At 41.4% G+C, this 24738-nt stretch overlaps 1 protein-coding gene across 3 annotated transcripts in view; it reads left to right on the plus strand.

Annotated features, from left to right (window-relative positions):
* Nucleotides 1-24738, plus strand: part of CDKAL1 (CDK5 regulatory subunit associated protein 1 like 1) — a 658258-nt gene that overhangs the window by 7267 nt on the left and 626253 nt on the right. For all 3 annotated transcript variants that reach the window (XM_019544002.1, XM_019543993.1, XM_019544000.1), the window contains 2 exons: nucleotides 4770-4947; nucleotides 7879-7991. In XM_019544002.1, coding sequence (XP_019399547.1) covers nucleotides 4781-4947; nucleotides 7879-7991 — 280 coding nt within the window. In that variant the 5' untranslated portion in view covers nucleotides 4770-4780. The remainder of the gene's footprint in view (nucleotides 1-4769; nucleotides 4948-7878; nucleotides 7992-24738) is intronic.

Genomic DNA, 24738 nt, shown 5'->3' on the forward strand with positions numbered 1-24738 from the left:
GGGTCATCTGACCCCGGTGCTCTTTCCTGCCAAGGCAGGGGGTCGGACTAGATGATCTACCTAGGTCCCTTCCGACTCTAGCTACTATGATACTAACATTGCATTACAAAAACCATGGTTCCCAGGATTGGAGATGTACTGGATTTTTAATTTGTTATCTCATTTAGGAGCAGCTGAATTCTGTATAGGTTATTATTGTATGATGTATTGAATATTTTTTTTATAAAGTGAAAAAAAATATGGCATTTAACTTGAAACATACCTGCTGTATATAGAGGCACTTGCCATAGCACTAAGTATTGTATAATATTTGTTTATATTGAAGGGAAAACCTATCCATATTTCTACCAGTAGAAGTTAAGTGAATTTTGAATTCTTGAACATAAGAAACATATAGTGGAGACGTTCTAAGGCCACTTCCAGGTGCTATCTATTATTGTCCCTCTGTGAGCGCTTTATATTTAAAAGAGCTGTCTGATTGCTCTAGTATGAAACTGGAATTAGGACTGTTTAAAAGTTAGTGTTAGGGTCAGAGGGGAGAGTAAGGGTAATGTCACGGTGCGTGTCTGCTATAGACCGCCAGACCAGGGGGGTGAGGCAGATAAGGTGCTTTTCCTAAGCAGCCAGCAGAAGTTTCCAGGTCACAGGCCCTGGTTCTCATGGGGGATGTCAATCACCCTGACATCTGTTTGGGTGTAATACAGCAGTGTACAGGCAATCCAGGAAGCTTTTGGAAAATAATGGGGACAACTTTCTGGTGCAAGTGTTGGAGAAGCCAACTAGGGGCTGTGCTCTTCTTGACTTGCTGCTCACAAACAGGGAAGATTTGGTGGGGAATCTAGTAGTGGATGACAACTCAGGCAGCAGCAACTGCAAGATGATTGAGTTTATGAGGAACTCAATTCTGAGGAAAGGAGATACAAGGGTAAGGACCCTGGACTTCAGAAAAGTTTGACTTGCTGAGGGAACTATTGGGCAGGATCCACTGGGAGGCCAGTCTGAGGGGGATAAGAGTCCAGGAGAGCTGGCTGTATTTTGAGGAATCTTTACTGGGAGTGCAGGAACAAACTATCCCAATATGCAGCAAGACTGGCAAGTATGGCAGAAGACCAGCTTGGCTTAGAGGGAACACTTCAATGAGCTAAAACACAAAACAGAAGCTTGCAAGAAGTGGAAACCTGGACAAATGATTAGGAAGGAGTATAAGATTATTGCTTGGGGATGCAGGGAGGAAATCAAGAAGGCCAAAGCGCAGTTGGAGTTGCAGCTAGCAAGGGACGGGAAGGGTAACACAAAGGGTTTCTACAAGTATGTCAGCAAGAGCAAGATCAGGGGAAATGTGGCTCCCTTACTAAATGGGGAGGCCGTTTAGTGACAGATGATACAGAGAAACCTGATGACCTCAATGCCTTTTTTACCTTAGTCTTCACAGGCAAGGTCAGCTCCTAGACTACTGCACTGGGCACACAGTTTGCGGAGGAGTTGAGCAGCTGGTAGTGGCACAAGAACAGTTATGGGACTGTTTAGTAAATCTGGATGTATACTGTCTGCGGGACTGGACATGGTGCACCTGAGGGAGTTGGCTGCTGTGATTGCAGAGCCATTGGCCATTATCTTTGAAAACTCGTGGAAATTGGGAGAGGTCCCAGATGAGTGGAAAAAGGCAAATATTGTGCCCATCTCTTAAGAAAAGGAAGTTGGAAGATGCAGGGAACTATGAACTGGTCAGCCTCACCTCAATCCCTGGAAGGATCATGGAGCAGGCCCTCAAGGAATCCATTTTTAAGTGGAGGAGGAGAAGGTGATTAGGCACAGTCAGCATAAATTCACCAGGGGCAAGTTCTGCCTGACCAACCTAATTGCTTTCTATGATGAGATCACTGGCTCTGTGGATGGGGGCGGGGGCAGGATAGGTGATATATCTGGACTTTAGCAAGGCTTTTGATATTGTCGCCGATTCTTGCAAGGAAGCTAAAGAAGTATGTTGTTGCATGAATGGACTATAAGGTGGGAAAAGAACTGTCTGGATCATTGGGCTCAGAGGGTAGTAGTCACTGGCTTGATGTCTAGTTGGCAGCTGGTATGTAATAATGTCCCAGGGGTTGGTCTTGGCACAGTTTTCTTCAATATCTTCATCCTGTGCTTAGGATGGAACAGTCTTATGTACTACTATTGGCTGGGGACTGACTGGCTAAGCAGCAGCTCTGCATAAAAGGACCTGGGGGTTACAGTGGACAATAAGCTGAATATGAGCCAACAGTGTGCCCTTGTTGTGAAGACTGCTAACAGCATATTGGGCTTCATTAGTAGGAATGTTGCCAGCTGATTGAGGGGTGAGGCCAGGTCTGGAGTACGGTGTCCAGTTTTGTGCCCCCACTACAGAAAGGATGTGGACAAATTGGAGAGAGTCTAGTGGAGGGCAACTAAAAAAGTGAGGGGGCTGGGCACAAGATGGGTGAGGGAACTGGTTTTATTTAGTCTGAGAAGAGAAGACTGAGGGGGGATTTAACTAGCAGCCTTTAGCTACCTGAAGGGTGGTTATGAAGAAGATGCAGGTAGATTGTTCTTGGTGGTGGTAGAGGACAGAACAAGGAGCAACGGTCTGAAGTTGCAGCAAAGGAAGTTTAGGCTAGGTGTTAGGAAAAACTTCCTCACAATGAGGGTAGTAAAGCACAGGAACAGGTTACCCAGAGAGGTGGTGGAATCTCAATCCTTGGAGGTTTTTAAGACCTGCATAGACAGAGCTTTCACTGGGATGATCTAGTTGGGGTTGTCCTGCTTTAAGCAGGGGGTTGGACTAGATGACCTTAATTTTCCAACCCTAGTTTTCTATAAATTGTCTACTATCAGCTGCAATATGAGCAGTAAGATTTTTTGCTGGGTGTGGGGGGGTGGAGAATTTCTGGAGTGCCAGGATGAGGGAAGAGGGGTGTGTGGGCCAGCTGCAGTGTGTGTAAGTGCTTTATTGCTAATGCAGTGATTGTTCCACTGGGATAATTCGGCTCTTTGTGAAATGCCACCATGCAGCTGGTCTGATTTTAAGGCAAGGGTTTTTTATAACTGTGATAAGAATGATTTTTAGTATACAGGGGTGAGGGAAAAGGAGAGCGGAGGTAGCTGCATCTTCAGGATTAAAAATTCTGAGCCACGTTCCATCCGGGTGTAGCTTGGAGTAAGTGAGCTTGAAATGGGAATGCCAGCCCCTTGCTTAATTGTGTAACAGTTCAATGTTTAAATAAAAAATGCTCTAGGAAGTTGGAGGCTGAAACTGGAACATCGTCATCTCTGCTTGCGTTGCCATCTACATGGATGAAGAAATCCACTTCATCCTTTACTCTGGGTTGCCAGCTTTTGTCCAGATAAATACCTTATGTTTAACAGAGGTACTTGGTCCCTTTCATAGATTTCATAGACATCAGGGCTGGAAGGGACATTGGGAGATCATTGGGTCCAGCCCCCTGCCCAAGGAGCAGGATGTCAGCAGGGGTCAGATCACTTAGCCATTTTTGTTTTTTAAGCTAAAACTTAATGCTGAGAGATGGTGAAACAACTGAAAGGTTCTTAAGTGCCATTATCTGTTGTCCTGAAATAACTGACTTCTCCACCTAAATAGCTTACTAACTCTAGATTCAAATGGCATTGAGCTATTGTGTTACTGAAGTGCTGTTGTAGCTGTTGGGTGTATAGATATTGGAGGTGGAAAGGGGTTTAAATTTTCACTTGCAGGTCTTGAGCAAGTGTTCTTACTACTAGTCAGCTCTTCTACATTTACTGATCTTTCTGGATACATTTTTTAAATCCTAGCTGTTCAGTTTATGAATGGTTTCTGAAGGTTTATGTACCCTCATACTGGCTTGGTTTAAAACAAGATCACTGATTGTCGCCCTTGGAAGATTTAGTATGTATGTTTGAAACAAGCCAAACTTAGTTCAGGTTGAAGTGTTATAGCAGATTATGACTGAACCTGCAGAAGCTCACATAAAACATGAGTGTTTGCAAAAATGAAGGCTAAGCATTCCCTTCTGTGTGACATACTTACAAAATGGTAAAACTGTTATTGTTGAGGATAAACCGTTGTAATCAAGATAAGCATGTAAAGAAAGCAAAAATTAACTTTACTATAGTAAGCTCAGTGAACTGCAAGCATGTGAGAGAATTTTTGAGAGTATTGCTCTTCATAATGAGCAGTGTAGTTTGGCACTTCTGAATTAGATAACTTTATAACTATTCCCTGTGGCTGACACTGGGAAGCCCAAGGTTCCAAATCATTTAAAGGAAGCTATATACTTGTTAACATTCAAAGGCAACTCACTTTGGTTTTGAAAATCTGACCCTTCCCTTACTTTACACAAGTGATATAAACTCATTTTGAAGCTATATGCAGGAAAAGAAAAAACATCATGTGAAAATTCTTGCACCTGCTCCTTCTGCTATTGGAAATTGTTTTCATCATTTTATAGTAATTTATTTCCCAGTGAAAATCATTTATATTAGCCAGATTCCACATTCGGATCCTAGTAAACTTTAGGTGCAGTTCTTTACTCTCTTAAGCACTTGAGTGTTTCCTTTCTTCTACAAGAGTTTGTAGGATCAAACCCCTGAGCTTATTAACGCCTTTATGCAGTAGTGGAGTTTGAGGTCTTACTACATGTATATCATAGACTATTATGTATGTATCTAGAAACACATTTGCACTGTTAGTGTGATTATCTGAGATCCCATTTGAGCTTTTCTCAGTGTATGCTGTCGCTTCTGATTTTTCTTTCAAGACTTCTCAAAGATGCCTGCTGCCTGTGATTCGCTGCTTGAAGACATTGAAGATATTGTGTCAGCAGAAGATCTGAAACCACGTGACCGACAGTTTGTAAGAAAAAGTGTTGTTCCTAAAGTGAGAAAACGCAACTCGCAAAAGAATGTTCAGGCAGATGATGATCCCCCAAGTGACAGGTAAGTGTTTTCTTCTAAAGAAAATTCCCAACATGCTTTGCTAGTTTGTTTTGGTTTTTTTTAATAAGATGGATTGTGTCATTCTTCAGTTAGGTTTTTGGTAATGCATAATTTAGGGGCAAGTTTTAAAAAAACAAAAAACCTTACAATTCAGTGTTGTGGCCAGTTTTTTTTTTCTCATTAAGATATGTGAACCAGATTTTACACCCAGCATTTCCTATTATCTTCAGAGAGATACTGCTACTTTGGCATTTGACTGGGATCTGAGCTCCTTGAAAAATCTGAGCCTTAGGTCCCTCTTTGAGGAATCTGGGGGTGAAGAAGTTGAAATTTTAGAGTGGTAACAGTTTACACTTGATTGTCGCAGAATAATTATTAATTTACATAACTGACTAAATGAAGTGGTGAAATATCAATATTGGGTAACATAAATATTTTTAGAGTATTAGTTTTTTAATAACGCGAAGCTGCTGAATTGATGTATCATCTGCTAAGTGAGAGAAGAAAGGATAAAAATAAGTTTGTTCCTTGAATGCAAACTTATTTTAAAGAATACTGAAGTACTTTGGCATACTGCATCTATCCTTTTGTCCCTCTCAACTTCTGTATTTATATGTGGTTTTTCAGTTTTGTTTCCTATTACCGTGTGTAAAATAACTGCTGATTGACTGTACCCAGTTCTGTCACATGCAGAACACACATGAATACAAATATTTTCATAAGACTAGATAAAGTAGTTTTATAGAAATGTGATTTTATGTTTATGTTAAAGGTGTAAGCTTCAAGTAAGCCTGTCACATGTAGTAACAGAACTAAGTTTGTTTGCTTCTAATTTCCTTAACTACTAAGTAGTGTCAGTATTTCTGGTGGTTTGCAAGACCTTTTAAAAAGGTCTTGCCATGAGGCGTCATTGTCTAAGTTTAGAGGTGCACTGATGCATCAGTCTGATGTTGGATCGGCACCAATTTATAAAGAAAATTGACTGTATTGGAAACTGGCCTGAAGTGGCCAATTAATCTGGCCCACAAAAAGCTCATGCATGTGCACAGCCACCCTGTGCCCGCCTTGCCTTGGCAGGACAGCACCTAACCCAGCCCTGCTCCCTCCGTCACTGCAGGGGGCATTGAGCTGTCTCCTTCAACCAGAACAGACTTACTGGCTGGACTTGGCTGTATCAGAAATTGGATTGATATTTGCCAATATGCCTCCTTAAAAATCGGCTATTGGTATCAGTCCCCAAAATCTCTATCAGTGCACCCCTATCTGAATTGATGGCTAAATCTGTAAGTAAAATGGATAATGGAATATTCTTTTTATGAGCAGTTCATTGCCGGGCATTCTTTGGTACTGCTCTTCGTCTGAAAGCCTAATGCTTTTATAATTTTAAAGAAAACTTAACCCCCACCCCAACCCCAAAAGCTGTTCCCAAACTCTTAATAGAAGAATGATTTGCGTTAAAACAAGTTGATAATGAAGTGTTCAGCAGCTGTGATGCTATCTCTTTCTTTTCTGTTTCTGTCTTGCTGCTTTTGTTGCAACGTGTAGTATATGAAATCAGGTAAAGGGGCAATATGTGTCAGATATGCTATGCAAAAATTAGCTAGGAAAACAAATTTAATGTAGATGAACAAGGCTTTTCTTAGCCTAGTCAGCTAGTGGATTTGCTCATTTAAAGATTTTCTTCATGGTAAGACCTGGTTTCTGGGCATCCTTACACCACAACAGGCATAGCCCATCAGCCATGAAAAAGATAGAACTGGTATTTAAACAACAATCATGTTTGTTGCTTGAATCCAAGGGCAAGGGTGTACACATGATTATTATGGCTGGTGTTGGTAGTAAATGCTATGCTAAAGTTGCTTCACCATCATGAATCATAACTGTTTATTTTCAGGGTTTTTTTTCCCCAAATTCCTTTTAGATTTTTGCTTGAAATGCCCTACATCACAGTTGTACAGTGAATTTCTTTTAGGGAAATTGAGGAATGCAGGTTCAGATATTTTTCAAGTGTGAACTTTTCAACTTTTCTCCTGACTTAATGGCTCATTGTTTGTCACTCTACAGGTGTTAATGATTGTTTTTTCCTTTTTAATGGTCTTGATGTTCCACTAATCTAGCTCCCTTTCTTAGGGTAGTTTTGCTGTTTTGTAGCTGTTCCTGGTCTCTCTTCTATTGTTTCATAGTTCCAAAAACTGTTTATCTCTTTTCAGAATCACAGGTTTACCCATGGAAACCAGTCATCAGCAGCTAGGGCTTCAGCTTTTGTTAAACAGGAATGGGAGGCTTAATCTGAAGATCAGGCTCTGTCTCTGCTGTATGCAGCCATAACTCTAAGAACTCCTTTTCTTCATTTTTGCCTTTCAAAAACAAGGTGTATACATTGTATGCCAGGACATGTATGTGAGAAAATACGGTATTTATCTCAGTGCTCAGTGTTTGGTCTGGATTAGTAATGATGACTTAGTAGAGGTAAATTATGTGGAATGAATTTCACACTTGGGTACAGTAATGTGGAAAAACTAGCAGTTCAGATGTACCCTTTTCACAGGTGTACCTAGGTTGCCTTTAGTGTTGTCATTCTGCCAATTACTTCAGAAAATTGTTGGGATCTGTCTTTTATATTTTTGCTTCCAAACAGCTTCAGTACGTTAAGTCTCTTTCCCTTTGCCATCCCCATGTGGTTTTTGAATCTGATGTTATAATTTCATTTTTACTGCATCATTAGAAACTTGTTGCTTTCCTTTCTCTCCAGCTCATTGACATTGGGTAGGAGGTTTGTATATGCAGTTATTACTTAATGTTTTGAAAGGGGTTGTCAGTGATTATTAGTGATTTCCAGTGTACAATGGCCAAACCCTTTTGTTCCTGAAATGGCGTCATGTTTTGTTTCATGTTTTAAACGGTCTTTCCTTGGTTTTGTTTACTCTACAGCATTATTCCTGGTGTACAGAAAATCTGGATACGTACGTGGGGTTGCTCTCATAACAATTCAGATGGAGAATATATGGCTGGACAGTTGGCTGCTTACGGATACAAAATTACAGGTAATCGCCTCATCCAGGGTATATCATTCTGGCTTTTGGCTGACTGCTGGAAAAAACTCTCATCTTACTAGTCTTAGTGAGGTTTAGTGCATGTTAGCTGTGTCTGGTGCAAATAGACATTGTAATCTAGTGTTGAGTTATGTGAGACATGTTTGTGAGCTGCTTCTTTTGAATCGGTGCTTATTGGGTCAGGACTCGTTCTGGGCAGATATCGACCTCCATAAGTCACTGAATTTAAGTTAAGATAGGTGTCATCTTAAAACTTATTTTATTGATGTTTAAATGCATTGTAGCTTAACTCTGAACCAAATCCTGAGTTGGCATATTCTTGTGATTTGTATCAATATGAAGAAAATTACTCTTGTCCAGGTTTAACTTTACCTTTTTAATAGTTAAGGATCTACTGAATTTGTGTTTCAGCATTGTCTGCAAAATCTGCAAGGGGGGGGAACAACTTGCCAAGCCCTGCGGCAGTTCAGTGCAGGGGAGGGCTGCGCCTGCCCCTCTCTACCAATTGGCAGTGATGGTCAGAGCTTCATGATGGACAGACCTCTCAGCCAATCAGTGGCAGGGGGCATGGCCACATGCCAGTTGGGCTCTGCAGCCAGTCAGTGGTGAGGGGCCAAGTCACTGGGGCCCTGTGGCCAATCGGAGGCATGGGTGGGGGGAGAGGCTGCCACGCTATAAAGTGGGCAAACAGCCCTGGCAAATTGGGTAGGTCCCTACCCATGCTTGTTGGAGATGGCTTTTACAACAGATGTACTGAAACCTTTTTGTTGCTGTAGTTTTAGGAAACTTGGAGAATATTGAATGTAACTGAGATGAAAATGGAGAAACCAAAGATCTGTTATGCGCAGCTGTGTAACTGAGGATGCTAGTTTGATGCCAGTCTTTCTTTCTGGTGTGACAGACTTTGTGATATAAAGGTAGAACAGTTGTCTTTGGGGACAAGGAAACACCTTTTACTGTTGTTGATATATGCTCCCACCTGTCTGCTTCACAGCTGCACTGATAAGATTAAAAAACATAATTCCTAGTAGTCACTGGATATATTTTTCTTTCAGTGGTAGAATAAGTTCATTTTTAGTCTAACTTTTCAAGTTTCTTGAATCTTTTTATAAGATTGTACGTTTGTAAACCAGTAATCTGAAAATACTATAATGGGAACACAAGCTGATATGGCTAGGCAGTGCATTGGAAGGAATGCCCATTTCTGTGCGTCTATTTTTGGGTTAGGTTGACTGATGTGGGTTCAGATCCTTTTTATGGAGGGATTGGCATAGTGATGTATGTGGAATGTGTTTGGATCTTCCCTCATCTCATTTTCTTCCTTCTGAGGTTTTCAAGTAACTGAAGTTGTGATCCATTGCACTTTTCCTTGATACAAAGAGCAGAAGCATAACCCTTCAAATATAGGCCTGAAATAATTGCTAAAGGAAGACGCCAGCATTTTTAAGATACCAAAAGTAAAGTTATTCTGCGCTGGTGAGAGTTCAGAATGAAGGACATGATGCAAAACCACAGCAGTTGAGGTAATACTTTTAAAATAAACTTTGTGCTATCAAGCGGTTGCTTTGGCCTGTATCATCTGGATGTTTTTTTTTGACCTTATGATTGACTAATCAAATAACAGATGAATTGAGAGAGAGAGAGAGTAATAGAGGTGTAAATTACTCATTGATTTAAGTCCCTGTTAGAAGGACTCTATACTTTTTAGTAAAAATAAAGACATTTTTAATCCTTTTTTTTCTTCCCAGTAGCATGTTTTAATAGAAACTATGCTTTGAAGTATAGGTTTAAAGAATAACAATTGACAGAGAATAAAATTCATGATATAATTTGTTTCTAACACTTTCAAAACCCCACAAATACTTTTTTTTTTTTTAATGTAGTTTAGTTTGTTTAAATGTTATATCTAAATAGAAAACAGGTGCTTTTGTTAGTGCATGATTCTCTTAAGTAGTGAATCTTTTTTTCAGAGGGCTCCTAGCTTTTTACTAATTTGAAAGACTCAACATAACGTTCTTTAACTTAATATTTAAATAAATAATTATCCAAAAATGAGATAGGAGGAGCCGTCCGTTAACATAAATTTATAGTATCCAAAAGTTTCCCTGAGTATAGTAGGCCATTTTGGGCAAAAATGGTTAGGATGTAGAGGTTTATAGTCCAGTGCTTTTCAGTCTTGTTAGACTCGAGGCATCCTTGGAAAATGCCAGCTTGTGTTTTGACTATGGAAAAGAGTAATTTGTCTGTTGTAAAGAACTCAGAAAGACTACAGCATGCCAGAATGTTTTTGATACTGGAATTCTGTTTGAAATCACTGGTTTTGTCTTCTAAAATGTGTATGTGTTTACACATCTACATGATAATATTGTGCTGCACCTGACAGTGTCACCCTTGTTGAGAATCACTGTTGTAGTCAACAGCACACAAGGAAATGGCTAGATTCAGGGGCCGGTTTGACTTCAGCAAGATGAATGACTCTTCAGCTACTTACTTTAAAGCTGAGTTGATGTGGCTGTCTTTGCAAATCCAGAGCAAAACTTGAACTTGTCTCCAGATCTGTAGTGGCATGTCTTAACGGCTTTTTCCACACACACACACTCTGCTTTATAAAGTGTTTCTGAATGACTTAACTTTAATAGTTGTCCATAAAGCTGGGTGTGTATTTCTCAGCAATACGTATAATTCTGGAACATAGCATCATTCTTGTCTCCCCCTTAAAAGGTACCAAGGTATCATAAGCAGTAGCTAACTTTTATTGTATTAACTTTTCTTGGATCATAATTAGTCTACATGGCTCTCTTGCATCATTAGGAGGTTCCTACTTGGAATAAGTTACTAAACAAGGGGAATTACAAGTCCCAAATTCTTATATAGAATCTTTTTTTTCTTTAGCAAGCTGTATACTATTTGGGCTAATAGACTTGTAACTAGACATGAACGTAGGCGTAGAATATATAGAACGTGCCTGCAGCAATGTGGTGAACGTAATGCGTATGTGGCAATACTGGCAATTTTATGTGACGTATAACTACTAGTTTCTGAACAAGGGATTGCTTTAGCAAAATTTATTTAGAGGAACACTTTAACCTGGCAAGCCTAAAACGAGACAGTGTTCTCTCCTTCTCTGTTGGGTTAGGAAGTTTTGTTTTATGCTGTCTTATTCAGGGGCAAGCCTGGAACTTAAATTTTTGCTAAAAGCGGTATAACGTTTTTAGTTGAAACCTAACAATTGTATACTGAATATCTCCCCTTCAAGATCGAGTTGCTGCCGATATTTGACCTGACTTAACCTCCATGCTGGATGTAGACGTTGTATGGGACCAAAAGCTGAAAAAGAAAACTACCTGCCTCCTTTAGTGCCGCTTATAAATAAAAGCCAGATACCAGAATACTTTTTTTGGAAGAGCACATGTAAATTACGGCTCTGCATTGGGACAGGCAGCCGGTAGAGTGGAGATGAAAGGAAGAATTTTTAGCAAAATCTGGTGTTTAAGAAAACCAGTAAGAAAGACCAAACTAGTTTTTTTTTCTGTCTTGGGCTTGCATATTAATACATTTGGGATTCTGGATAAATTTTCAGCAACTTTGTGCTTTGGGTAGTAAGTAAATTTCATCAATCCAGACCGTACATTTCTTTACAGATAGCAATGGCATAGGCAGAATCAAAGGGTATGGACAGACATAACACTTAGAACATCTTAACTGCACTTCAAACTGCAAGAGTTTGGATGTACAGGCCACTTTAGACTGGTTTAAACTTCCTGGAATATTTCAAGAGCACACTGGGAAAAATGAGTACTATTTTTGAGCTGGTCAGTGGACAATCCAGCCCCTTAGGAGCCCCAAGCAGGGGTTCACACAGCCTCCCACCAGCATCTGCCAACCTCTCCACTTCAACCCACTGCCCAAATCTGGGTCTTTCTTCCCTTCTAGAGAAATCTTGGGGAGCTTCTTGTAGTCACTGACTTGTGGAAGCCTTGATGGTATGAGTAATCTACTACCCCCTGGTGGTGTTTTGGGAGCAAATCAATCCCTAAAAGAAGGGGGTTCTGTTTGGAACCCTTAGCAGTGTGGACACTTCTGTCCAGGGACAATTGTGAACTGGTTCATAATCTGTGACACTGTTGGAATGGTTTGAGTGTTACATGTGCCAGCACCCAAAGCCTATCGCTCCCTGTGTGTGTGTGTGTGTGTGTGTGTGGCAGGTAATCAACATTTGAAATAATCATTGGTAGTTTCTGGACTTCTGATCTGTATATTATCTATTAGAGTTGGCAAGGGGGAAGGAGGTTAGAGTGGATACTAAGTATGTTAACTGACGAAGTAAATTCTCCCATCTGTAAGCTTTGCTTGAGTACAAATTTGAAAGTGCAAATGCCCTGCAAGGAAGGGCCAGTCAAATATAGTACTAGTTATGAAGGTACTAATGTGCTTTCCTGACCTAGTGTAGTTTTAAAAAAAAAAAAAATCTAGTTGAAGCTACACTCCAAGGAATAAATATGTGTTTTGAATGTCAGTCAAATACATTGGAATTTATGTGTGTTCAACGTTATAGTTTCTGGGTGGACTTCCCACAGCTTCAAGGATATTGGACAAATAGCATACGCATCATGCAGCATTGTGGTCAAAGCAGACTAAAGCAAGATTGGTGCCAGTGATTACAGGTCCTACTGTTTCTCAAAAAAAAAAAAAAAAAAAAAGTGACAGTATTTTTAAATGTCTTTTAAAAATGGCCACATTTGGGTAGAGTAGAGCTTGGTGGAACTTTTAAAAAGTGTGTTGTTCATCAGAATCACTCGTCATCTTCAAGTAATGTATTATGGAGGCAACTTTCTTGACAAAACCTTTCAGTTGTAAGTTTTTTCAGCTGCAGATTGAGCTCCCAGCTCTCTTCTGACCAGAGAACAGCAAAATTATAAAATGCAAGTTTTGACACAACTTATGCTTTTTGTTTTTGGTCTTGTACCACACACCAAATATTTTTATGGAAATCTGGGACCCTGGCATGTGCTGCTTCCCCCTTCTGCCACCCCTTCCCCCAGCCAGTCTTTACCCTAGGCCGGAAGAGCAGGGCCCAGCCCATCCTCCGCCTCCAGCCAGTGCAGCCAGGGTGGTGCCAGTCTGTGACTCTTTTTGTTTCCATCTTCGCTAGCTGGCTGGGACAGTTTATGAAATCCAGGACTGTCGTGGCCAATCGGGACTTATGGTCACTCTAAGAACAGAGGATGCTGCAGAGAAGGGTTTGCTTTCAGTTTCCGTGGGCTTTGGTCCTGGTGTAAGCAGTGTTCCTGGTAGGCTGTGCTGCTTGAAATTATCCTATAGAATGTCATAAATCTGTTTTGCTCATCCAAAATTGGGGAGTTGAACAATTATTTGCTAACTGATGATTTTGAAGACTGAATTTTTGTCAAATATTAAATAAATATTTCTGAAAACAATGTTAATGATCTTAATTCATTCTTAGATTCACTGTAAATTTCTAGCATTATAAGCCGTAGCATTGGGAGGCAGGAAGGGATTCAGGACAACCCTCCAATACTAAAATTCTATACCTGGAAAATTTATAATAAATGAAAAAAATGTATACACTTATAGAATCTAATTATTGGGGATTTTAATATATTCAGGGTCATCTTGTAGTCAAGTAAATACAGTAATTCTTCCCCCTGGAGACAGAGAAGCTCTGACACCGGTGCTTGAGCATTCAAATAAAATGCATAGAATTGTTTTAAAAAAAAAAGGCGGCGTATCTAATATTAGGAACTAGTTATTTGGACTGCATGCTATTCATAAATAGAACTGTAATATAAACATGTCTAACTTTTTTTTAAATGAGTAGTTTGGTAACTTTAAATTTTCATTCTATCTTTGCATTCGGAGGTAGGGACAGGTGTGATTTGGGGGCTTGTGTCTACATTGATGCATAAAATTAAACAGTGGCAGCCTCTCTTCTCTGTTTGCTCAGTTGCAGGTTGATCTGGCTTGGAGATCCTTTTTAATTTCTGGCATAGTTTTAATAGTATTGCCAAATGGGTGTTGTTGTTTCTGTTGTGCCCACACATTAATAGGTGCTCCTGTCTCTTGCCAGTAGGACATCTTTCTATACCAGTTTGCAGTGAGCTACTGTGATGCCATCACCATGGTGAAGCTGGCAGCTTAGTGTCCCAGGTGGTCTCAATCAGCTGTCTTCTGGGCTTTGGTGGGTTACGCAAGTTGCAATTATCCAGAGTCACCACTACATGTAATAAATGCAACTATATTTACAGACCAGAGTTCAAAACTACAGGCTTTGAATGTCTGGAGGCTTATTTCACTATGCTTGGAGCTGAACTGCCCAGGAACAAGTCTGACCCAGTCCATATTTTGATGACTATCTTTTTACATGGAGATTGTAGGAAAAAATATTCATTTATCCTTGCTTGCATGTCACTCCTGATGGAGGCTGCTTCCTTCATCAGTGGGCTTGACCTGAGAGGTCCTTAAGATACCCTTCACACCTCTTGAATGACTTAACTTGATCAGAAGGGGAAAAAAAAACCCATGGGTGCTGACAGATGTGAAACCCCCCCCCCAACTCTTTACTGGAAGAGGCAGCGCGTTAGTTGGACCCAGCTCTGCAGTGTCTGTGTAGATTGGGCATTTCAGTATGGCATTTTTGGTCCTTTTATCTATTAGCTGATTGAATCAGCTATTAGATAAGGGCCAAAAAGCCATGCTGAAGTACCCGATCCATACAGACATAGAGCGTGCTGTGTCCAACTAATGTGATGCCTCTTCTGGGCATTCACTGGGCTTGGTGTGGGGGCATGTCAAGCTTGAAATGAAGTCTGTCTGTCCTGTCTGTCAGCAGCCCTTGAGGACAACTGTTTTGATCTTTCTATAGGTCTTGGTCTGGGGCCTGCAAAGCAGGTGAAAAGAGGTTACTTACATTTGAGAAGCTATACCTGGGAGGTGTAGAGGGAAGTGCACTAAGGCATTATACATTTAAGATGGGGAACAGTAATGCTACAGGACGTTATGGGATAAAAATACTTGTTCACAGTCCAGTAGCCATTGCTCCAATCCATGGACAGTTCTATTTTTCTTGGGGTTCAGCCTTCCCAATGGAAAAGAAATCCTGTGACCATCTATGCCAAGGGCCATGACCTTGGTGGTGCAGAGTTGGCCTGCAGTTATGTTGGTGTCGGGCAACTGGGAGCTGTGCCAGAGCCACTTTTCCCAGATCATCCACTTGTGGTTGGGGCAGGAACTGTCCTTCCAGACATAGGGGAGCTGTACCATGGCTGAGCAGCCCTACCTTCCCAGCTCCCCTCCCCAGGCTGGAGTGTGGGTGCAGCTGGAAACTGCCCTGGCTCAGTTGCCCATCAGCCAGAAGTGGTGCCCAGTTTGCAACTGGGGGACAGGGAGAAGTGGCGGCAGTGCAGGCACCGCTTCTTGCCACCTAGCCTCAGCACAGGCATGGACAGAGGCAAAGCCTTCCAGCTCCTCAGGCCAGATTCAGTGGCTTCACAGCCATATCTTGTTAACCCCTGATCTGTGCTATGTTCAAGATGGAGTGGTGAGCTACCTGGTGCTTTGTTGTTTTCAAGGTTTGGGTTTTTTTTGGTTTTTACTGCTTTGTAAAGACTTATTACAAAAAGTTTGATTTATTTACATACTTATAATACAGGTGTGCATCATGCTGAAATGATAAAATGTTAACTGCTCATGTAAAATTAATGTACAATCCTGATGCAGTGTGTTCATGATATGGCAAAAGGAGCATGCAGTCTGTTATAGACAACTATCAATCCCCTGGATCACAGTGTACCATAAGAGGTCTAGTCAGGTGCCTGATGAATCAGCTTGTACAGAGTCCTGTGACACACCAAGACCTTTGGGCAAAAGTATGGAGGAGTGGAGGCTCCCTAAGACCTATCATCCTCCCCCCCCCCTTAGACCATTGAGACAGAGAGTGCAAAGGCTAAATCATGTGTCTCGGTAGTTCCTAGCTTTTGCCAGAGAGCAACAAATAAGAACTGCTGCTGACTTCCTAACACCTCAGTGAGCGCGCATTTCTGTCAGGGTGGTATCTTTCAGCTTTTCTCCAACCAAGAAGTACCTACAATGCAGTGGGGGCTAGGGTTTTGAGGTGCTTTATACTCGCCTTCCTTTGGAGGTTGCAACATATTTGGTATTTTTGTAAGAGCTATGCTGCCACAAGTAGCCCCACTGTTTTGCCACCAGGCCCTCCAGTCAGATGTAGTTTATGATCATACCCAGGACCAGTCAATCTCAAAGTGTCAAAATGTGCTCATAAGGCTGCTGTCATCCATACTGTACCTTAGTACATGCATGTAATTGCCCTTCAGTGTGGTTGTCCAAAACAGGCAGACCATTTTCCTTCTGGCTCTGTCCTTTCTTAAATACCTTTTAACATAAGAGATGCAGTGATAACAAGAAGGATTTTTGGCTTGCTGTAATCTTGCTGAGTCATGAGGCATCTTCAGTCTGTATTTTGATGTACTGAATTCACATGGAACATTTAGCATGAAACTTTTTAAATGCTTAAAGTTTTCCTTGCTGGCCAGGTCTGGTGTATGGTTTAATGAGCTGGTGTTGCCTGGGTCCTTTAGAACTGCCTATGGCATTGAAATCCCATCAATGCAAATGTACCAGCCTGGGGGAAAATGTCTGTTTGGAGCTTGAATTTGTGTTCCTAAAGATGTGAGCATCTCTTACCTTCTATGACCAGCATAAGTTAGTCACTGAATACCACCAGGTCTTGTGTGGATGTAGAAACAGGTGTCCTGAATAATTTGTATGTATTCACAGTTTGGGAAAGGGGAGGGGAAGGGGCTGGGGGAATACAGAAATGCGTAAAAATGCAGTTTTCTCATGACAGCACATAGGGTATTTCCTGCACATTTACTAGCGTCTCAATCCTGTGCATCGGCTAGTCAAATCTTTAAACAGAACAAGGAAGAGCTGTGTACAAGGGTCCCTTTTGTCTTTTCCCAAGATAGCAGTAGACACAGTTCAGAACCAGGTGTCTCGAGTGAGACATTATTCTCTGGAGGGATGACATTCTTTTGGTCCCTAATTCCTCCAGCTGAAGCAACTTGCCTCCTGATTCCTCACTAGCCAAATGTCTTAAAATAGTGTCACAACTACATTTTAAAATATTGTATTCCTTAAAAATATTTGTTCAGACTTACAATTTGTTTAATCATAGTTACAGTACTTACTACTGACTAATGTTTTTAAAGTGAGGTCTAAATTAGCAAGGTTTTAAATAATTTTTTACCAGCTATATTTGCTTTATTCCTTGGAGCCAACAGGTGGCAGCATTGCATAACTAATGACATCTTTTTAGTGTGCTGTTGCATACATGCTATTAATTTTGTTTGGCAAGATCAGCTTGATAGCAGTTCCCATCTATCCTGGTTTTATAGCTATTGAAACTTTGATTTTTAAAAATATTTTGGTTAACTTAAAACTCTAAAATTTTATAATTAGAATTGTGTAGTTCTGGTTTTTATTTACGAGTTACTATCTGACTATCAAATATACAAATAATACGTTTTGCATAGAGTTAATCTCTAACTAACTTTAAATTCACTGTTACATTTTTTTTTATCTCTGTAGCAAAAATCATTAATGGGTAGCAATGACCTAAAACTAACTTCATTTTAGAGCATTGGTTTTCAACCTTTCTTCACTTGCAGACCCCTTTGAATTGCAAGTGGGTATTCACATGCAGTAAAATCCCTGTTTTCCAGCATTCTGCTAGCTGGCATACCCTGTTAACCGCTGTTGCCATGCCGCTGCCATCCACCACTCCCTGTCACCGCAATGTGCAGCCATCCTGTGCTGCCGCCGCTCCGCCACCATCCACCACCCTGCGCCGCTACTGCATGCAACCCTCCTGTGCCGCTGCTGCATGCAAGCTCCCCACTTCGGCTTCAGTTTTTTTAGATAACGGGCATTTTTATGTTGCAGGCACCTGGCATTCCCAACTCCATGCTAGATAATGGAGATTTTACTGTACTTTGATCATAGTCATCTTTTGCAGATCCCTTAGACAATAGTCTGCAGACCCCTAAAGATCCTCAGATTGAAAGCCACTGCATTCAAGGTTTTTTACATTTAGAGTCCCTCTTAGTGGTTCCCTTTTAGTTAATTCTGGGGCTTATTAGCTCCTGTTTTAGACAGTGAATGACCATTGCAAAATTTGTTTTGTTTTGCTTTGTTTAAAGTAGTTACTCCATTTAGATCCCCTCTCCATTTGATTTTCTGTGTTTTTAAGGTAAAGTATATAACCGGCTTGGTTAGAAACATGCTTGCAGGCATGTTTGTTTATAAATTATTTAAGTGACCACCTATACCTTTTTAGGTTGTGAGTGAAAAGAATTGAAGTTTGCTTAGAAGTGCTCTTGTAAAATATTTTAACCTGTATATAATAGTGCTGATATTACTAAAATACTTAAAACTATAGATATTGCTAAATTGATACCTATTGGCATGGAAACTAACAGCTGTTTGGCAGTACGTGTTCAGGAAAGAAGTGAAAGTTAATATTGCGAGGCGAAATGGTGTTTGGGGATATAAGTGGTTTTTTTCAGTGTTTGGGGAGGTTATTGTTGTTGTACTTAGTGCTGTAGGATCTTGATTTCTCTCAAATGATTAGAACTTTGTTTTACCCAAGTAGGTTCTGAATATTATGTAGGAGCTTTTGATTTAATATCGATTCAGAAGAATGAGTGCCATCTACCTAACTGGCACAACTGTCATAGTCTTTCATTTTCATGGGCCTTATTCAAATACTGAGGAGATCTGATGTTGCTTAACCTGTGGGGTAGGAATACTTAAGTCAGGATTTGGACAAATGTGCTTTTTGCTTCCCATTAGTGAACAGGAAGCATTTTCCTTGGGATGCTTGGCTTACCCAGCTGTTTTTACAGATAACTTTTTCCCCTTTTTTGCCTATGTAGTTTCCCAGAACCTTCCACATGTGAAGTGAACAGGAAGTGGTGCTCTGTTGCCTCCTTAAAACTTTTAGTCTATTTTAAATAGCAGAGGGGCACACATTTCCCTGGGGCCCAAATTCTAGCCCCAGTACACATCTAGAGCAATAAGGATATGCAATAGGAAGCCACTCGAAGACTTACAGGAGAGAACTCTGTGCTGGCTCCTGTTCCTTTGCCAGCTGTGTCTTCTTCTAGATGGGTTAGAATTATGTCAGGACTGACAGTCTGTCCACAGTTTCCCACTTCATAGCAATGCTTATGAGTCTTTTAGGGAAGTGTGTAGATCGCTGTGGGCAAAATGTGGCCCGGGGGCCAGATGCGGCCCACCAGGCCATTCTGTTTGTCCTGAGGGCCCCCCTCCCTCCCAAATTAAGAAAATGAATATTTATCTGCCCCTGGCTGCCTGTCATGCAGCCCTTGATGGCTTGCTAAAACTCAGTAAGCAGCCCTCCGCCCAAAATAATTGCCCGGCCCTGGTGTAGATGATGTACAGGCTCTTCAAATTCTCCGCATTCTGTGCAAGTTAGGCTCTCTAGTTCTGCAGTGAGATGTAGTGATTGGGGAGTGGGGGGAAGAGGTGAAATATGCCCATGTGTCAGACAGGGTTTTTTTTAAACACTGAAGCTCTGTCTGTTTTGCCCTTTGTTGCATCTCTGAATTTTTTTAGAAGGCTTCATTCATCCTGCTTCCCCAGAACCTATGTTTATTTCAGATACAGGTGGCAAGTCGGACAAATCTGAGGGCTAGTTCACTACTGGACAGCTTGGCGAGTGTTGAGTTGGCTTATTGAGCGTGTTTTTTGGAAGGAGTTTTACTTGTCAGTAGTATGCCTCTTCAGAAAATGCACATCTGTGAATTTTAAAGCATTTGTATGCTACCACTTGGAGCCATGATTAAGCGTTAGAGTTCAGGGAGAGGCTCCTACTATTAAGCAGAAGACACTAACATTTGTCTTGTGTGTCAAATTCTTGGCATTGAAAACTGCTTACAGAGAAGAACTGAACAGCAACTTGGTCTTGGATGACTATAAATAGACTCTGACTTAATCCAGCCAAAATTGAATTGCTGTTGATTGGTACAAGGCACTGGTGTATAAAAAAGTCAGTTTCTTTGGCTTCCAGTTTAATAGAAGACAGATCACTTGGCTGCTGAATTTTTTCAGAATTTTGGACCCTTAGCTTTTGTTGGCCAGACTTTCAGGGTAAAAGTGTGCTTGTTGTTGTTGATTCCCTGAGCGATAGTTGACTTTCAAACGGCTGCTCGTTTGTAGGATGGCATTTTTTCTGTTTGTGCTCCTCATCCAGGTTTGAAAAATCCACTTGCCACTGGTAATTGGGAAACTTCTCTGGGAAATGTAGTGGCATAAACAATCAGTTTATATAATTCAATTCAGTGTAAAGTAGGTGTAAGATTACCTTCCTGAAATGGCTGCCAGCACTATTTCCATGGTAATTGTGTTAGTTGCTTCCAACTTTACCAACCAGTAGATTAAAATGAACAAGACTTCGGTTTCATTTCTACTTTGGACAGTAGTTTTAGTGGTTAAGAAGTCTGTTAAGTTTAACACTGTTCTTGTTACTTGAGGAAGGTCAGAGAACCAAAGGTAGGACATTGAATTATTCCGGGGGGGGGGAGCTGGGGAGAAGAGGTGGAAGCTGAGAAGAACCCAAGCAGGAGATTAAGTGTGGCAAATAAAATGGCGTCTGCTCTCCTTAATCTTCCTGTTCTCCATCAACTGCTGAGGGTGGGGAAGAATGAGTGGCGTACCAGAATATTGCACCTTACTGGTAGAATCCCTTGCGATTTTTTTATTTTTCTTTTACTAAGTGAAATTTTGCTAGTGGATAACAGTGGATTTTTCAGGCCTTACTCTTTATGGTGTATATCAAGTCCACATGTGTGATTTTTGTACATAGGTGCCAGAACAGTTCAACATGAGATTTAATTGCACTAATGAACAAACTCTCTTTATATGGTGCTTAACCTTTCATACGATGGTTAATAGGTATTTTAAATCAAATTGAAAATGTTTTGTGTCCTAAAAACAAGCTTTGTCTCTGCCAAAGGCTTACAGTATTCATTTCTTTTTCCGTAATGTTAACTGTGCATATGAGTGCTAAAGGTACAACAGTTTACACATTTCTTGAACAGCACTGATGTAATAAAAAGTAAATGTTGTCTAACTGATTTAAGTAGCCAGTGGTTCAGTGTATAACAGCTGGGGATGAATTAAATAAAGCATCGCTGCTGGGAAGCTATTTTGACTCCTTCGATATAAGCTTAGAACCCTTAAATAAAGGGTATTTAAGGTTGTCTGTTCTGCCACTAACTGGCTGTGTCTACACAAGGTGCTTTACTGCACAGTAAATTAGTCTACTGCACAGTAAAACCAAATAGCATTAATTGCACGTGTAGATGCACCCACTATGTCTGAGCAAATTATCTTGCCCTTCTCTGAATATTTTTTTTTCTCTGAAATGGAGACACATGCCCACCTAATAGGGCTATTGTTGGGAGGTTTCATAGTTCTGTAAAATGTTTAGAAGGAATGCTATTAGTAAAAACGTATTGGGGACTGGAATTTGACTTTTGAGAGAAGCTTGAAGCATTAAACTTTTCAAACTAAACAGCAAAAGCAAAGGAGGTAGTAAAACGGAGTAAGATGATACAAAGGGGGAGGTTTAACTAGCATTGGTGGACTGAATTCAGCAACAGAAAACTTGCATATCATACAGCGTTTTCTTGTGCCAAGCTCTGTGGAGAGTTTCTTGATCTCCCAAAGGAAGTACAGGCAACCACCGCTTAGCGCTCTTAATTGGTTCCGGAAAAACCGAGCACTAAGTGAAACCCATTTTCCCCCTAAAAATTAATGTAAGTAGAGATTAATTGGTTACTTCCTGCCGTGTTGCCACCTCTCTCCACTCCCCAGCCTACCTGCTAGTGCTCCAGCCCCATGTACCAGCGCAGGCCTGTGCTTCTGCTGCCCTGCTCTGGGCCCCCACCAGTCCTGGCCCTGGGCCAGCGCCTAGGCATGGGTCCCACGCTCATGCCTGCCCCTCCTCACCCCCCCCACTGCTTCTCACTGCTGCTTCCTCTCCCCACCCCCCTCACCTGCCTGCTGGCCTCTCCAGCCCCACTTGCTAGCCCCGCTCTGGGCACCGGCCCCTGCTGCCGGGCACTGATGCAGATCCCTTGCTCCTGCTGCCCCACTCCAGGCACAGGGTCCTACCGGTGCGGGCTTGTGCTACTCAGCTCTATTGCTGCTGCTTCTCCCCATCCCCCTGCCTGCTCCAGCCCAGGCTCCTTCTGCCCTGCTCTGGGTGTGGGCTTTCACTGGCCCTGGCATGAGCCCCACACACTAGTGCAGGCCCTATGCTCCTGCCCTCCACCCTGGGTGTGGGCCCCTGCCAGTCCTTACACTGGCTTAGGTCCCATGCTCTTCTCTTTTGCAGCCACTTGTCTCTACCCCCTGCCCACTCTGGCACCATGTGTCAACCTGGGCCTGCAATCCCTCCCTGGGCCCTCATACCTGCCCGCCCACTCACTGCCACTCGCCTATCTCCCACTCGCTGCTGCCGCTGCTTCTCCCCGGCTGCCTGCCTGCTGAAACGCTCGATTCTGCTGAGTGCTCAGTCAGTTTCACTACAGCGCTGAGTGGAATCGGAATCAATTCTAAATGAGTGTTATAGTGAAATAGTGCTAACAGAAACCACGTTAAGTGAGGGTTGCCTGTATTGTTGCCCAAGTTGTTAAAATGTTGCTTTGGCTGCTGCTGAGTACTAGTATCCTAGCCTTGCTCCATATCCTAGGCAGTTATGGACACGGGAAATAAATCTACTTTGAAGACTGTAGCAGGGAACATAATATTGAGGCAGTGGATTAGGTAGGTGTCTCGGAGACTGTAAATGGAAGGGACGGGTCCTTCCAAATGTCAGTGCATTTTTTCTAATTATTGATTTTTTTTTTTTTTTTAATTTTTTTCTGGAAGGTAATCTTCACATAGAAATCAGATGGCAGCTAGCAAACTATTAAGGTGTGGCAGATCAACTAACTGTTTTGTGAAATTGTTTTGTATCATAGCCCCTATTCTTTATCTTTAACCCATCCAGTATTACTTAGCTTCACATTCACTATAGGGTTCTATTTTCTGAGTAATTTAACTTATTCTTGAAGGCAATGGCATTATTCATCATAGCAGGTTTTATGGCTTCGTGTAAGAGTAGGTTATTTCCAGATCAGCAACCTTGAGATCAGTTTCTTGCTTTTGTGGGTTGCTTGCTTTTTGTTTCTTCCCCTCAGAACAGCTTTTCTTTGCGGAGTCTCTTTTTCACAATTGGCATCTAGGCTGGAGTCCTGTGACATTTTTGCAGGAGTGTAATAGCCTTTGTGGCTCAAGGTATCTTCTTGCAGTAATTGTTGTGTTAGCAGCATACTCAAATGTATTGGAGAGTGGGATTTCTTGTACCTGAACAGTTTAGATGAAGGCATTCATAACAGAACAATGTTTTGCCCTGCTGACTTCAGTGAAGAAAATTTGGCAAAATAATTTAAAAATATAAAATAAATAAAAAAAAAAATCCAAAACAAATTTTAAGATTTGATCCTGCATCTTGCCCTTGCTGATCCATGTTATTTGTTTAAACTCTTCATTTCACAAAATATGGTAATTTATCTAAAACCAGATTTCCTTTGGACTGGAAGTACACTTAAAATAGTTGCAAGTACAAATGAAAAAGTTAAATAATAATATCTTGGGATGGATGCATATGCTTGATCTGTGCTGAATGAGAAATTTTCATTGTTTCTCAGGTTTTATTTTGGTTTTTGTTAATAGCAAATGTAGACTGGCATTAAGGCCCTAATCTTGCAACAAGCAGTCCACAGTCACACTTGACATCGTTGATGTGCTATTAACTGATTCTTATTTACTTTCCCAGTGAGGGGCTGATGAAGAATAAATGACTGCAGTACTAAGAGTAATTCAGCCTTTTACTTTCTTGACTTGTTTCAGGCCTTCTGTACTCTAAAAGGCTTATATGTTTGCCTTTCTCCCTCTGCCCCTTCTTTCTGCTTTTGTATTAAAATTTTTCCCTCCTTCTTATATGCAGCTTTGTCTTTTCACAGTATCTGATAAAGTGAGCTTCAGTGCATGAAAGCTTGTGCTAAGTGTAGTGTAGTCTATAATAATAAATCTACTTTGGTTAGTTTAGAAGGTGCAAGTCTACCCAGCCTTCTACTCTAAAGGTGCTTGGGAATCCTTTCTGGGCAGGTCCATTGCCAGGAAAACTTGCACTGCTGCTTATGGTGGTGGAAATGCTGTTGTAATATGGTAAGGTGGTGAAAATGTCCATACCCTCTTCTGCTGGTGCTTTCACCCATCCAATGTTTGATCCAAGTTGGAGAACTGTCTGGGCATAGCATATGCATTACAATTCTAGGGTCTACATGTGGAATTTGCACTCCTTGGGCACGTCCACAGATGCAAGCACATGCGCTTGCAGCAGCTCAAATAGAAGTGGGGCAAATTTGAGCCGGGGCTTTTTGCCTCGGCGCACGTGCTCAGACATGCACTTTGGTGTGGAGCAAATTGTGCCACTTGAGGCAAAATAACCCTTCCTGGCTCCTCCTGGATCTGCAGCCAGGGGGAGCTAGAGCTCAGGGTCGGTACCTGTGCTGTCCCCAGCAGTATAAAAAGGTGCCCTGTCCTGGCCCCATCAGTACAAAAAGCT

The sequence above is a fragment of the Crocodylus porosus genome, unplaced genomic scaffold (genome assembly GCF_001723895.1).
Source record: "Crocodylus porosus isolate Cpor-Errol unplaced genomic scaffold, CroPor_comp1, whole genome shotgun sequence".
Taxonomy (NCBI): Eukaryota; Metazoa; Chordata; order Crocodylia; family Crocodylidae; genus Crocodylus; species Crocodylus porosus.